The sequence below is a fragment of the Hemitrygon akajei genome, chromosome 20, assembly GCF_048418815.1.
Source record: "Hemitrygon akajei chromosome 20, sHemAka1.3, whole genome shotgun sequence".
NCBI lineage: Eukaryota > Metazoa > Chordata > Chondrichthyes > Myliobatiformes > Dasyatidae > Hemitrygon > Hemitrygon akajei.
In genome coordinates, this window is record NC_133143.1 from 30,747,646 (window position 1) to 30,764,687 (window position 17,042).

Genomic DNA, 17,042 nt, shown 5'->3' on the forward strand with positions numbered 1-17,042 from the left:
TTCATAACATGACATCTTTTTTGGTGCATGTATGATTTTTTTATTTTAATGATTTAGATTTTGTCGACCAAGGAACGGAAGGCAGAAGATCATATATGTGGTCCAAATGGAATTGTACACATTCTTGTACACAATATTTGCAGAATGTATCCATCTGGCGGTGATTATGTTATATATTCCTTGTGATGTAGTCTCACTGCCTTTTTAATGGTGCAGTTGTTGAGATTTTCATAGGTGTGTTGATGCAGTAGAAGCCCAGTTTCTGTATTATTCTGCAGGTCTAACAGATCCATAGAGACTTTGTTGAGTTTTATCTGTTTTGTTTCTTGTCCCTGGCTTTTAAGCTATGAATTGCTCCTTTTTATTCAATGGTTAGCTTTAGCACAGTGATAACACATACTCAGTTCGTGATTTAGAAGCTTGTGGATTCAATCCCCAGAGATTTAACCACAGAATAAAAGTTACTTTTTTATGTGATTTTGTATGTGGTGGTTGGAGAAAATACTTGTACCCAGCTCAGAGCATTTGCTTTTGGTTTTGTCTGTGTGTTAACTTTTATTTTATATTACAGTGAGAAAATCACTTTCTTAGGTGAATGGCAGAGTATTGGGGAGGTGGTGTAAAACAGAGAAACCTAGGGACACAAGTGCATGGCTCCTTGAATGGGGTAGACATGGTGGTGAAAAAAGCACATGAAGTACTTGCCTTCATCAATTGGGGTACTGAGTATATGATTTTGGATATTTTACATCTGTACAAGATTCCAAATTCTATGTAGATTTATTATTAAAGTACATACATATCGCCATATACTGTACAACCCTGAGATTAATTTTCTTGCAGGAAATCACTGTAAATACAAGAAACTAAACAAAGTCAATGAAACACCACACGTAACAGGAGAGACAGACAACCAACGTGCAAAGATCAACACAATATGCAAATACAAAAAGAAAGAAAAAAATTAATAATAAGAATAATAAATAAGCAATAAATACCCCCGAGAGCATGAGATGAAGTGTTATTAGAAGTGAGTCCACAGATTGTGGGAACAAATCAGTGATGGGGTGAGTTAAGTTGAATGAAACTATCCCCTCTGGTTCAAGGACCTGATGGTTGAAGTGAAATAACTGTTCCAAACCTGGTCCTGGGGCTCCTGTGCCAACATTCTGATGGCAGCAGCAAGAAGAAAGCAGGACCTGGATAGTGGGCATCCTTGTTGTGCTGTTTCCTTGCATCAGCCTTTATGTAGATATGCCCAGTGGTGAGGACGGCTTTACCTGTGATGGACTGAACTGCATTTTGGAGGCTTTTCCACACAAGGGCATTGGTATTCCCATACCAAGCCGTGAAGCAACCAGGCAGTATACTCTCCACCACACTTACACAGAAGTTTGTCAAAGTTTTAGTCGACATGCCAAAACTTCACAAACTTTTAAGAAAACAGAGGCGCTGCCGTTTTTCCTTCGTCATGACACTTGTGTGCTGAACCCGGGACAAACCCTCTGAAATTATAACACTGAGGAATTTTTAAGGTCTACTCTGATCCTCCAGTGAGGACTAGCTCATTGACCTCCAGTTTCCTCCCACTGAAGTCAATAATCGTCTCCTTGGTCTTGCTGTCATTGAGTGAGAGGTTGTTGTTGTGGCACCACTCAGCCAGATTTTCAATCTCCCTCCTATATGCTGATTCATCACCACATTTGATTTGGTCAATGACAGTGGTGTCATTAGCAAACTTGAATATAGTGTCACAATCTTAAGCTAATGGTGAGACCACATTTGAAATATTGTGCGTAAGAAGGCAGAAGAGAGACACGAGGTAGGAGACATTTGTTAGACTGGGATTGTTCTCCCTGGTGCAAAGAGGCTGAGGGATGAACTTCTAGAGGTTCATGGAATTACGCATTGATGGGCTAGGAAGTCACAACCTTTTTCTCAGGGGAGTTTAAAAACAGAGGCTATAGTTATAAAGTGGGTTGAGAATGACTTAAAGGGGAACTGAGGGGTGGTATGTGGAATGAGCTGCCAGCAGAAGTGGTAGAGGTGGGTGCAATTGTGAAGTTTAAAAGATATGCAGACAGGTACATAGAATGGAAAGGATTAGAGCATTATGGGACTAATTCAACTTGGTACCTGGATTGGCATGGACAATATGGCCCAAAGTGTATGTTTCTGTGCTGCATAACTCTGTGAATCTATAATCTGCAGCAGCATTTAATTAGGGTGATTTTGGAGATGACATCAGTTGGTTGAGCTATTAAACCAAGATGTTGTCTGCATTCTCAGGTGAATGCTAAAGACCCCAGTACAAGACTAACTTTATTAAGGGGAAAAATGTATGTGACCGTTTTCTCATTGTTGTTTGTAGGTATCTGACCTCTTCGGTATTACAGCAATGATCACTATGATTGAAGATGTATTTAAACTGCCATGGGCATCTTGGCATTGCTTGAGCTGAAATATAAACTTTTAAAAAATTAGCCCAATGGAAATGAAACAAGTGAGTTTCCAGATAGATGTTGCAACAATTCCATGAGTTGTGAATGATGTAAAGGAGGATTATGAAATGTCCAGATTTGTACAGTCGATATATTGTGTGCAGTTTGCTGTTTGAACATCATTTGCACTGTTTGGTGATAATTAATCTTTTAAATTACTCAGATGTTTCTGGAGATTGTTTGTTCTTTCCAACTCAGTTCCTTTTTCATGGTTGGTCTGTGCTACCCTTTGTCTAATCCTAGCCAACCCTTCACTGAATATTTCACTTTGTACTTTGAGTCAGTTTGTGCCAGGCAATCTGGTCTCAATGAATGTAACTTCCAGGTCTCCATCAAACCAGTGATTGAATCAAGACATTGGCACAGACTTCCCTTGAGTGCGGCTGGCCACTTGGCCTAGTCTCTTGCATTCCACATTGCTCCTGATGTATTCCCTCCAGTCTTGTTGGCCAAAGCTATCCTGAAGCTAGCTGGCGAGGGAGTGGAAGCAGGACCCCAAACGTCAAGATAAGAAATCAGAACACCCTACTCTGATAAGCTTTAAAATTTGACAAACCCTACCTCCAACTTTTGCCAGCTGTTACATTTGTCAATGAAAATCAAATGTCCTTGCCATTCTGAAATATTTAACAACAATGATTACAAGTTTTATTATTTTCTTTTGAAAAACAGGTGAAGTAAAATCACTAAATAATTCTGAACATTGTAAAAGGAAGCACAGGATTTTGGTCTGCAAGATTGGGATTACCACATTAATTAATTAGCAGCATTTGTATGGCCAATTGCCGGCATTGTCGTGTAGAATGGTAACAAAATCTGGGCCATTGTGTTTTCTGCAATTTATACAATTTTAAAATCTATACTTCATACCTTTTTGTAACTCAAGCATTTATTTTGCTGTGAGGAAGTTATAGATCCCACACAGGAGATTAGTGTGCAAACTTAAAGCACACGGTATTGGGGGTATGGTATTGATGTGGATAGAGAATTGGTTGGCAGACAGGAAGCAAAGAGTGGGAGTAAACGGGACCTTTTCAGAATGGCAGGCAGTGACTAGTGGAGTACCGCAAGGCTCAGTGCTGGGACCCCAGTTGTTTACAATATATATTAATGATTTAGACGAGGGAATTAAATGCAGCATCTCCAAGTTTGCGGATGACACAAAGCTGGGCGGTGGTGTTAGCTGTGAGAAGGATGCTAAGAGGATGCAGGGTGACTTGGATAGGTTAGGTAAGTGGGCAAATTCATGGCAGATGCAATTTAATGTGGATAAATGTGGGGTTATCCACTTTGGTTGCAAGAACAGGGAAACAGATTATTATCTGAACGGTGGCCGATTAGGAAAAGAGGAGATGCAACGAGACCTGGGTGTCATTGTACACCAGTCATTGAAGGTGGGCATGCAGGTACAGCAGGCGGTGAAAAAGGCAAATGGTATGTTGGCATTCATAGCAAAAGGATTTGAGTACAGGAGCAGGGAGGTTCTACTGCAGTTGTACAAGGCCTTGGTGAGACCGCACCTAAAATATCGTGTGCAGTTTTGGTCCCCTAATCTGAGGAAAGACATTCTTGCTATAGAGGGAGTACAGAGAAGGCTCACCAGTTTGATTCCTGGGATGGCAGGACTTTCATATGAAGAAAGACTGGATCGACTAGGCTTATACTCACTGGAATTTAGAAGATTGAGGGGGGGATCTTATTGAAACGTATAAAATTCTAAAGGGATTGGACAGGCTAGATGCAGGAAGATTGTTTCCGATGTTGGGTAAGTCCAGAACGAGGGGTCACAGTTTAAGGATAAAGGGGAAGCCTTTTAGGACCAAGATGAGGAAAAACTTCTTCACACAGAGAGTGGTGAATCTGTGGAATTCTCTGCCACAGGAAACAGTTGAGGCCAGTTCATTGGCTATATTTAAGAGGAAGTTAGATGTGGCCTTTGTGGCTAAAGGGATCAGCAGGTATGGAGAGAAAGCAGGTACAGGGTTCTGAGTTGGATGATCAGCCATGATCATACTGAATGGCGGTGCAGGCTCGAAGGGCCGAATGGCCTACTCCTGCACCTATTTTCTATGTTTCTATGTTTCTATCCTCATTATTTCCAAGAATGGAAAAGGGTTTGAAGCAATAGGGCTTCTCAGGCTTTCTGAGGCCCAGTAGTCAATGTAAGCATATAGCTAAGATATATTAGTTGGTACAGGAAAAATCAAAATCACAAATAAAGTGGTAGTCTTTGTGGACTCGTTTTTGGAGGACTCTGCAGTTCATGTACCTTGGGTTTCTGGTTACCCTTTCTCGCTATTAGCACAATTTGATTGAGGCACTTAAGCATGGAACGGTCTCTGTGGCTGTGGTCTGCAGCGCTAAACTGAACTGACTCGGTGGCTGTCACTCCTGGACCGTTTCAGGGTCTCTGCGGTTTGATGTTTAATATTCTGCGGGTTACTTGCTTGTTTTTTTCTGCTGTTTGTGTGCTACCTTCTTTTTGTTTGTCAGGTGTTTGATGTTTTGTTTAAATGGATTCCAGTGTATACCTTTGTTTCATGGCTTCCTGTGGGAGGGCAAATCTCAGGGTTGTATACTGTATACATACTTTGTTAATAAATGTACTTTGAAATTAGAGGAATGGAATATCAAAATTGACGTTTGTGAATTATTTTCAATTTTGTAGATTTGGACATCATCCAGACCACTCTTGCTGGTTAAAGGGATCACGCCTAGCAAGGGTGCAATGGCTTGGGGGAGTTCATCAGAATGTTACCAGGGTTTAAAAGCTCGTATTATGGGATTTAATGCTCTTAAGGCTAAAGTTAAGCAAATAGATGAAAAGGCAGGTGAAATCTCATGCTGAAAAATGGCAACAAAAATTTAGCAGAAAAAGAGGAATATTTTTAAATAATTAGAGATTGAGAAGTGTTTATGTTCAGCAGGATTTGGAAATTCTTGTACACAATCACTGAAATAAAATATGCAGATATAACAAACAATTACAAAGACAAATAGTATGTTGATCTTTACTTCAAGGGATGTTGAGTGCAAAACTGAGGACATCTTACTCCAGTCATATTATGGTCCTAGTGTGAGACCACATTTGAAATGTTGTGGTCAAGTCTATTCTTATTACCTAAGAAAAGATATATATCCTGCAAAGGAAAAATAAATGGAGTACAGTAGATTAATTCATGAAGTAGGAATACCTTGTGATACAAGGATAATTTGAATAGACTGTGCTATGTACTAATACTCATTTAAAAGAATGAGAGGTGTTTTTTTTGAAATTCGTTAGAGGCTTGACAAGATAAGTGTGAGCATGACACTTCCTCTAGCTTGGATGTCTATAAACAGTTGCAAGAGTTTCAGAATAAGGGGTTAGGCATTTAGTGCAGAGAAGAGAAGAAATATGTTCAAGTAAGAGAAAATCAAAAAAATACTGTGGATCATAAACACAAGAATTCTGCAAATGCTGGATGTCCAAAGCAACACACACAAAATGCTGGAGGAACTCAGCGGGTCCATGGAAATGAACAAACAGTCCATGTTTTGGGGCCTACACCCTGCTTCAGGACTAGAAAGGAAGGGGAAGATGCCAGAATAAAAAGGTGGGTGGAAGGGGCAGGAGGATAGCTAGAAGGTGAATGGTGAAGCCAGGTGGAAAGTGGAAAGTGGTGGGGATGGCAGATAGAGTGCTGGAAAGGAAGGAATCTGATAGGGGAGGAGAGTGGACCACAGGAGAAAGGGAAGGAGGCGTGACACCAGGGAGAGTGATAGGCAATTGAGAAGTAAGAGGGAAATAGTGGGAAATAGAAGAAAAGGGAGAAGGGATCGATATTTATGCCTTCAGGTTAGAGGCTACCCAGACAGAATGTAAGGTGTTGCTCCTTTACCCTGAGGGTGGCCTCATTGTGGCACAAGAGGAGGCCATGGACCAACGTGTCAGAACAGCAAGGGGAATTGGAATTAAAATGTTCCGCTTTTGATGGAGGGAGCAGAGGCGCTCAATGAAGTGGTACCCCAATTTACGACGAGTCTCACCAGTGTAGAGGAGGCCACATTGGGAGCACCAGACACAAAAGGCGACCCCAGCAGATTCATAGGTGAAGTGTTGCCTCATCTGGAAGGATTGTTTGGGGCCCTGATGGAGGTGAATAGGCAGGTGGAGCATTTTGGCTGCTTGTGGGGTTAAATGGCGATGTGGGAGATTAGTAGGGAGAGATGAATGGACAAGGAAATCACATAGGGGAACAATCCTTGTGGAAAGTGGTGGGGGGGGGGGGAGAAAGATATGTTTGGTAGTAGGTTCCCTATGCAGATGGAGGAAGTAGCTGAGAAATGGAAATACTGTGAATGCTGGAAATCTAATATAAAAACGTAAAATGTTGGAAATAATCCACTCAGATGGCATCTGTGTGGAGAGAAACAGTCTGTCTATCTGGCCAGAAACCCTTCAGCAGGCCAAGGTTCTCGGACCTGAAACATCTCTCGTTCTCTTACCACCGATGGTGGCCTGAATGGTTACTGGTTTTACAAATTTTTACATTTTGCGTGTGTGTGAGAAATTTCTTCATCTAGAAAACTGAATATTTGGAATTCAGAGCCCAACAAGAGTGTGGAGGCTCACTTGCTAATTAATACTCAAGACACAGATGAAGACATAGCTCTGTGAGGGAATTATGGGTGCAGGAGCCGTGCATCTCTTCTCTAAATGCATTGTATTCGATGAATAAAGTATCTATCTATCTATCTATCTATCTATCTATCTATCTATCTATCTATCTATTACGATAACTACTCCCATGAGTGGGTGGTGGGAGTGGTAAAAGCAAAGGGAATAAGTTACATATTTGTGCTTTGTGGCGGTTTGCAGCAGGGGGCTGACGATTGTCGTTTCATTGACACTGAAATTTGGGTACACTTAGATTTCATTGTTTCAAGATTGTATGTTTGCTAATTGCTCATAAAGGATCAAACACATATCTTTGACTTTTGGAGCAATCATTATTGCAGCTGAGGGCTGGTCATTCAAGTATAAACAAATCAGCAGCAATTTGGTTTGGTTAGAACTGGCCACGACAGTGGGATTGTTTGGGAAAGTGATGCTGAGTTAAGATTAGCCGTGATGTTGCTCAAGGGTGGAGGCAGTTGTGGTGCCCAGTGATCGGTTTTTGCTTCAGTTTAGTTTCCTTATGATTTGTGTTTTTTTACATATTGGAAGTAATTGATTAGATTGACAAGGGGATTTATTTTCTGATAATGGCTGGGTCTAGAGGAGGGTCATTGTTTAAACTCTTTTACACAAATGGCAGTAGAATTGCGACCCACACTCTCACAGGAAACAGCAGTTGTTTGCTCAGTTAGGTCTGTGATTTGCAAATAGGACTATTGTGGAGCGAATTTAAGTTGGTAGAGTTAGGGTGTGATATCAGTGAATGAAGGAAATTGCTTGGGGGACTGAACATCTTACTGCAGTACCAATATTGCCATTAATTCATTTTCATTCCTTCGTTTCTTTGGCTGATGTGTGTTTATCTACAGGTATGTTGTCCCTCTCATTGCATTTCAAACCACTTTTAGTAGGTACCTCTGCTGCCCTCACAGTGCAGGTATGTGCAGTGAGTGAAACGACTTCTCAAAAATCACCTGAGATGGAACCATTCTTCAGGGCATTTAATGAGACCTTACTTGTGTAACTGCAGAAAGTTACGTAAAATATGTATTAAATTCAGTACGGAATCGCTGTGCATCTGAATATACTAATACTGTCTATTATTCTCACAATCACGGTTAATCAAGGTAATACACACATCCAACACTCCTTAACTATGCTGTGTAAAGAAGAGTAAGTTCATCGCACAATGATAAATGATAAACTGAGTACTTCCTTCAAAATAATTCTAATAAATGTTTACCAATATTAACAAAGCTTAAGACTCACAGATATTGCTGTTTCAAGGGCAGATAGAGAGGATGGAGATAGATGTCTTTCCACTGTGTGCTTCAAAATGAAATTCAAATTACCCGTTCAGGTAATGATATAAAAAACAGCTTACATACAGAAAGTGATATTCATACAAAACAGACTGCATACAAAATGAACTGTGCCTCTGGAGGCCGGAAAAGTATGTGCTGTTGGATCTTGAGAGTACAAAAATTTATCATTTCCCTGGAGATTTCATGGGCAGGTTTAATCATGAAACAGTTCATTGACAGGATTTAAGTGTCTTTAATGAAGTCTAATTCGAGCACGGTGAGATGTGTAATGCCAATATCAGAGTTCACTTCCAGCATCTAAAAAACAAGCAAACGCTCAGGGTAATGTAGAATGCATTTATTTAGGGCAGCTGTGCAGTGTTCGGAAAATATTGCATGCCTTACTGTATAAATTAGATCTAGAATAATACAGAATTGTTTTAATGGAAGTGTTGCATACATTTTTTACAATGTGTGGATGTTTACAGGGAGTTTGGCTGGCGGGATCCTGAGCTGCCAGAGGTCATTCAGATGTTGCAACATCAGTTCCCTTCAGTACAATCCAATGCAGCGGCCTATCTCCAGCACCTGTGCTTCGGAGACAATAAGATCAAGGCAGAGGTGAGTACCCAATGGAATTAATCATTACATTAAATGAGTAATCTCCTCAAGAGCTGCACTGTTTGACCTGCTGTAGCCAGCTGTGGAGAAATTATTTCCCCGTTTGGTGATCAGCTCAATGCTTTTCCAGCACGAGTAGTGGGATTGAAATCCTATTAAAACACATGACAGTGATTCTGTCAGTCTCTTATCAGCTTCAAAAGTGATTATTATTAATGCTGGAGTAAGCAGAAGGTGATATTTGCTAATTATAGCTTTAACTGCTGTTTATTCAGTTTTATCATTATTTAAAGAGGTGGAAGCAAACAAGATGTGTTCATATACTGGCCACATTGCAACTTTATCTGTCTGTCAGCAGTTGCCAGTGAGAGGAGCTAGTTTGGATTATGGTGTGGCTATCAGCAATGTCTGTGTCTCACTGTGTTATGGGGATGATGCCAGAGTCTCAGTAACAAAGTGGAAGCACTTTGTAACTTAACGTGCAATTTTGTTTGTACCCATTTAGTCAAAGCAAAAGTGTGTTTCTGCTCTTGTGTTTTCAGGAGTGAATAGCTCCCAATGTTTGTAAAGTAATGTCTGCAGCTGTAGAATCCAACACAGAAACAAGCTGTTCATCCCACCTAGTCCACATGAACCATCATGCAGTGTATTTCACTGATCCGACACTAATCCCACGTTTATTCCTCCCACCTTTCCATCAATTTACCTCAGATTCCATCACATAAGCTAGGGGCCATTTACAGTGCCACATTATTGGGATTTGGGAGGAAAGTGGCACCCCCAGGGGAAATCTATTTGTCACAGAGAATGTGCAAGCAGAAGAGGTCAGGTTGAACACGGGTTACTGGAGCTGTGCTTTAACAGCTCCACTGGTTGTGCCACTGCACTGCTTCGCTCTGCCACATACTGTATATTGTGTTACTTGGGACTTCTTATCAACACACTTACTTCTGAACCAGGATGTGCACGGTTAACTCTCATTGTAGAGATTTGAATACTGAGACATTACTTTGGTATTGAGGGAGTGCAGTTGGAGGTGTGTATTAGAGGTGAGATGTTAAATTGCAGGAAAGATGTTGAATTGAGGTTTGTGTAATCCACAGGTGTCTCCCATGCCACCATTCAAAGATGAACAAGACAGTCTGCCTCTGTTCTGGCCAGCATTTATCTGACAACCACAGTCATGATGCAGATCTTTTCATAATCACACAGCTGTGTGAGAGAACTTGCGATGCACAAATCAGCAACACACTTTTCACCTCATGACAGTGACATGAAGTACATTGGAACATCGTGATGTTAGGGAAGATGCTGCAGTTTTATTTCATTGTTTATTTACAGCCACTCAAGTTTTAAAGGGGTGGTTTAACCCAGTGGAGCTTAAATCCAAGAAGTGTCTGCTGTATTTGGATTTTTTTTATGAGTCTTGGAAATTGTAATATTGTTAAATTGTCCCAGCATTTATGAAGCCAAAACCTGAATATCCAAAAGAACCATCTGCTTTTTAGTCTGGCTTTCCACATCTTAAGCTATGTATTTATAGTATATAGAATGTCAGGCTTAATCAGCATCAGCACTGAATCATATTGGTCAAGTAAATTGAATGTAAGAAGCTGTTCAAAGCAATCGATCCAATGTTTAACTGGGTTGCATTGCCACCTAGTCAGTGGTTCTATAGAGGATCAATGACTTCCTGCACATACCAGCAAGGAATTCTGACTTCTCATTCTTCCATGCACTCGTCACTGAGTCCATGGCATTGCATAATTAGTCAAGGAGACCAACTGCACCTCAATTGAATGGAGGTACTGAAGTTCAAAGTACTGAAGTTGTACTATATACAGCTTTGAGATTTGTCTCCTCGCAGGCAGTCACAAAAAAAGAAACCCAATAGGACCCATTAAAAACGAAGACAGTCAAACACAATGTGCAAAAATAAAGAACAAATTGTGCAAACAATAAAAAGCGAATAACATTCAGAACTACAGTTCATGAAAGTGAGTTCACACACACAAAACCAGTCACCACTGCAACTGCGCCAGGAGCGCTTTAGATGCAGGCCACAGCCTCAGTTGAGCGCAGAGGTGAGTAAACCTCGCCAAGCAGCAAGCTGGCCCCGACACCCTGACCTTTACAATCCGGCCCACCACTTAGATAGGCCAAGCATCGGCGCGTTCCTTGTTTTTGGACCCAGGCCCTACCGCTTCGATATGCTCTTAGGCATATCCATTGAAGCGGTTTCTTTAAATGTTATTTTAATTAACACCACTGTTTTCACTTCCATGTTAAATGTGCTTCTGTGGAATTACCTTCAATTAATTTTCAAGTGTGTACATATGTTAACTGTGTCTCCTTTCATCGATGGCCATCTGGCAGCACAATCTATCAGAGGGCTATTAGGACAGATAGTTGTCACTTCCTGCCACCGGGGTCTGGTTGCCACTCATGGTCTGCTTCACCTCTTGGAATGATTGTTCCAGAACGTCAGCAGAATCTCAGGAACCATGCAGTAGCCAGAGGGCTAGATCAAGCTGCAACCACAAGGTGTGGAGTGGTGGAGAAACATCCTGTATACTTTTGCCCATTTGAGTTACACAATAACACAAAACACAAAAGGTTTCAGATATATGTTGATTTTTGAGCCTTATAACTGTGGATATGTTCAATTAATGTACATTTCTGAAGATATTTTATGTGGAGCAAATAAGCTTTTGGTTCATACCTTTTCTTCAAATCATTTTCTTCAAAGCAGCTTGAACGTATGTTTTATGAGGAGATTTATATTATATTAATGTCAGTTGCAGCCACTTATTTAACATCAATATATAGATCCTGGTGTGAATACATTAACTGGCTTCCTTGAAGAGCTTTTTTCCTTGTTCTTCACAGCATTGCCAGAGTTTGAAAATAGCAGAAATTAAATAATTGAGTCATAACAGCCTTTATTTAATGTGAAGAAATACAGTGAGATACCAACTGTATATTTTGTTTTAAGCTTCAGTTTCACCAGCCCCTCAGATTTAACTCTTGTGTTTGATGTCCTCATAGAGTCTTTCCGCTACATATATCTATAAATTGTTCCAACCCTACCATACTTGGAAGTCTTCTGGTTACAGCTTCCTTCACATCCCTGGTTTCATTGCTCCATTGCTGGTGGCTGTACTTTCATCTACCTAGGCCTTAAATTTTGGAAATCTTTTCCGAAACAGTTTAACTCCTTGCATCATGGTGTCATCATCTGAAAAGTCTATAGATTTGACTTGAATGCTTCATTGCCTCAGATTTTGTCTTGCTCCTTGTCAAGGAACAAGCACTGGATGAGGAGAAATCTCCTTCAACCAATCATTCAATTCAGCAATGCTATTGACTTTAAATCATTTTACTACCTGCCATCCTATCTGCTTCTGAAGATGAATCTAGCCGTTCAAGTCCTCGTTTCCTGTTCCAGGGTAGACTTTCAAATTTGCATTCTTTATACCATCAAAGCTGACAATTCTACCTCATTCACATTGCATGCATCTGTTCATCCATGCCTATGTTAGCACCTGCTTGGCTGTTTCTCTGCTTTCTGCTCTCCATAAAATTGAACACATCCAAAACTCTGTTATATATACCGTATTCCAATTCTTATTATTTTTCCTTGCTGAGCTGATAAATGTTTGTTCCTGGTTTTCATTTCTGATGTGCATTTACTTAAAAGTCCATCATTTAGTTGGTCTTTGATGCTAGCACTATGTTTAGGTTCACTTTTATAAGTTTTGTGAATGTAGAAATGGAACATAATTTATTCAAATTTCTTGTAATAACTATTTCATTCAATTGAATATTCTGCTGACTACCCATAATTAAACTAAGTAACAGCTTGGTTCAGATTTTTACTGCTTTGCGGTAGGTATTTCATTTTAGCAGTTCTGTAAGGGCAGTCTGTTCTGCTTTCAGCCTGTTTGGGTTTGAGCTAAGATAAGGGGCTATGTTGTTCAACTTAGGAATGTTGTGTCAGCCAATCAGGAAGGTGGTATTGGGAGAAGGTTCTGGAGAAGGCTAGGTGGAGAGGTTTTTGTGACAGACACTGGTGTGGATTGAGGTATTTTTTGGCTGTTGCTGGGAGAAGACAGGAGGGAAGATGGCTGAGGATGCCATCCCTGTTGCACAAGGTGCTTTGTGCAGATGAATGGCCTCAAGGAAGAAGGACCTGTGCTCCTGTGGGGGAGCCCGATTGTTTGAGATGGATTTTGAGCAACATTCAGGAAGTGCTATGTGCTTTCACGCAGACCATGGTCCAGCGCATGAGTTAAAGGCAACATCAAGGCGAGCTCCAACTTAGGTGCACACTTGCACTGGGTTAATTGTAATGGGCCTTTTTAATTTTTTTTCTTTTCTTATTCCTGCTATCTGTTAAATAAAGCTGAAATTTGTAAATATACTTTCTTTATAATTGTATGCAGTGTACGATCATTTATTTCTTGCTGACAGCTAATTGCATGGAAACAGTATTTACACAGTATTCACACAGATTGAAGTTCAAGTGATCGAAACTTTCCGATTTTGTTGGGACCAAGTCATACTGACCCTGGATGTAAGGAGTTTGCCAAAAGGTGTTTTTCTCACCACTGAATCCAGTGGTAGTTAGCAAGGGGTTAAATGAGCTGTGACTCTAGAGATGCCCAGTAAAAAGGGTTTCATAATGAAATATATGCCCAGTGGTCTACTTTATTAGGTACTTCCTGTACCTAATAAAATGGACATTGCTGTAGTCTATCCACTTCAAGGTTTGATGTGTTAAAAATAAATTTCTTGCTTATCAGAGAGTGAGTCCTTGGTCAAAAAGGCTTGTGTATTGAACCCGGGGATGCTTCTGACGATGGACCCAAACTAACACGTGCCAGAAGATGAATGTATATTTGATCAATGAGAAGTTTAAATGGTTCAGCACGGACTAGTTGGGCCAAAGGGCTTGCTTCAGTGTTGTACTTTTCGATGACTCCATTATTATCAATTAATTATTAGGCTAAGTGCTTTCAGCTTTCATGATATTATTGCTGCAAAAAATTTGGAACAAGAGAAATATTATGAGGAATAACTTAAAGCTCTCATTTCAGAAGCATTCCTTGAATAAACCTCATCAGTTCTCAATATTACAGCAAAAACGTTGGGTCTGTTCACATCCGTGTTTGCAGAACTTTTCTGTGTTAACTTGCCCTCATCAAAGAACAGAGGATGCCGATGGATGATAGAATACACTCTTGGGCTCCCCTGGTTTACGGACAGTGTGATTTATGGTCATCTGAATTTAAGCAATTCTCCCACACATTTTCAAGGTAGTCATGTTAACATGTTTCATGGTATTCATTAATGAATAGACACAGTACTGTATGCACTTAGAGCCACTGAGTTAGGCTTCCCTGCACACCTATTCGTTAATACAAATATCCAACATGTAGCAGCAATTCAGTGCATAAAAACATACAGACATGGACAAGATGTTGGACTGTTCAGATCAAACATCAGAATGGGGAAGCAGTGTGTTCTAAGAGACTTCGACCATGGAATTATTGTTGCCAGAAGAGGTGGTTTGAGTCTCTCAGAAACTGCTGATCTCCTGAGGTTTTCATACACAACAGTCTCCAGAGTTTACAGAGAATGGTGCGAAAAACAAAACAACATCCAGTGAGCGGCAGTTCTGTGGGCAGAAGCACCTTGTTAATAAGAGAGATCAGAGAAAAATGACCAGAATGGTTCAGCTGACATGAAGGTGACAGTAACTCAAATAACCACACGTTACACCTGTGCAGAAGGTCAACTCTGAGCACACAACATGTTGAACCTTGAAGTGGATAGGCTACAGCAGTAGAAGATAACAAACGTACACTTGGTGTCCACTTTATTTGGTACGGGGAGTATCTAATAAAGTGGCCACCGGGTGTATATTTCATTAGTTTAATTATGGGTTGTGTTTGGCTGAATATTCAAATGAATGAAATAGTTATAACAAGAGCGTGTAAAGTGATACGATATGAGCAGTTACAGAAAGGCAATGTTTCTGACGTACCAAGAAATAAACTTATGGCCTGTTCTCAGGAACAGCATCATTATTTAACTTGAGGACTGCTTGTATTGCATTAAAGAGCTAATAAATAAATTGATTAGTAGATACTCCAGTTGAACCATGAATGCATTGTTATTCCCCTCAATGGGATTTGCACGATGGAGTGCTGAGTTTGAATGATTCAAAAAGCTCAGGAAGGAGTTTTGGTACAATTGAAATAACTTGTTATCAGATGCCTCGCGTATAGTTGCTGTTCTCACTTTGGGAGGTGCAGTGGACTGCCAAATTGGAAAATATGTAAAAAGCAGTTGGAAGCTGCTCATGAAATAATTTTTTCATGGTTTTTGGATTGAGTCTCTCCAATGTCTGGGAAATCAAGCATATAATAGGGTAATAGTTAGGTTACTGGTCTGATTATTGTTATCAGGATAATGGAATTTATATCCTACCATGGCTGTTGAGGCAGTTTTAGTTAATGCGAAGAATCGGAAATAAAATATTAGAGTCTGTAACAGTGAACAATAGTGAGCATGAAGCTGCTGGACCATTCTTTGAAACACATACAGACACACACTTTTTACTAATATCCTTCAGAGAAGTAAGTTATTAATTATGTCTAGCCGGTCCTCTTCGACAGCCCTTCAGGAATGAGAATGGCTTGTTTCCATTAGGGCTTTGTGAGTAATGAGACGTGTGGAAGCCGTTGACTGTTCTTCAGATGGGAAGATGTGCCTGATGGAGTGGGCGGATGGATAGTTTATGAGACGATGACCACTCCTGTCCCTTACGCAGGACCTCTGTATTCTGACAAGTGGACTTCAGGTTCTCAATGGCATTATTAGTTCTCCTTCATTTTGAGCAGTCATAGAACGTAGTTAGGGGGCAAAAGTTTAAGGGTAACATGAGGGGGAATTTCTTTACTCAGAGAGTGGTAGCTGTGTGGAATGAGCTTCCAGTAGAAGTGGTAGAGGCAGGTTCGGTATTGTCATTTAAAGTAAAATTGGACAGGTATATGGATAGGAAAGGAATGGAGGGTTTTGGGCTGAGTGTGGGCCAGTGGGACTAGGTGAGAGTAAGTGTTCGGCATGGACTAGAAGGACCGAGATGGCCTGTTCCCGTGCTGTAATTGTTATATGGTTATATGGTTATAACATAGAACAGTACACCACAGAATAGGCTCTTTGACTCATCATATTGTGCCGGCCCTTTTCCCGGCTCCACTATCAATCTAGGTCTTCCCTCCTACCTAGCCTATAATCTTCCATTTTTCTTTCATCCATATGTATGCAATCCTGGCAATTTCCACTCTCAGTTTTAAAAAAAACTACTTCTACATTAAAAGGATACTCCTTGTATTTACCCATTGTTGCCCTGGGGAATAGGTGCTGGGTTGTCCAAACTATCTATGCCTTTTAAAATCTTGTATCTATCAAGTTGCATCTCATCCTCTGCTCCAAAGAGAAAAGCCCTAAGCTTGCACAGCATTTCCTCATAAGACACGTCCTGTTATCTCAGCAGTGTCCTGGTAAATGTCCTCTGCACCCTCTTAAAGCTTTCACATCCTTCTTGTAATGAGGTGACTAGAACTGAAGACAATACTCAGAGTGTGGTCTGTCCTGAGTTTTATACAGGTGAACTTTACCTTGTGGCTCAAGTCATGGGCCAAAGTTTCCAAGGAATCATTGCTTGAAGGAGGTTTGAGCACTGACTTGAATTGGCTGCTCTGTTTGTCTAGTAATCTCTTTTCATGTCAGAGCTTGGAGTAGACTGTCAGATAATGTGGGCTCTCCAATGTAGTTGGCTGATGGGAACTATGGCCTCACTATTGGTGATCTTAGCCTGGGAATGAACTCAGACCTTAGTATGTTTATCCTTGCAGTAATTTGTAAATGATATTTGCCAATTCTTGG

General features: G+C 40.5%; 1 protein-coding gene across 12 annotated transcripts in view; it reads left to right on the forward strand.

The window, feature by feature from the left end:
* LOC140713685 (catenin delta-2-like) overlaps positions 1-17,042 on the forward strand; it is a 1,190,818-nt gene that overhangs the window by 1,006,479 nt on the left and 167,297 nt on the right. For all 12 annotated transcript variants that reach the window (XM_073024066.1, XM_073024071.1, XM_073024072.1 and 9 more), the window contains one exon: positions 8,954-9,086. In XM_073024066.1, the coding sequence (XP_072880167.1) occupies positions 8,954-9,086 (133 nt within the window). The remainder of the gene's footprint in view (positions 1-8,953; positions 9,087-17,042) is intronic.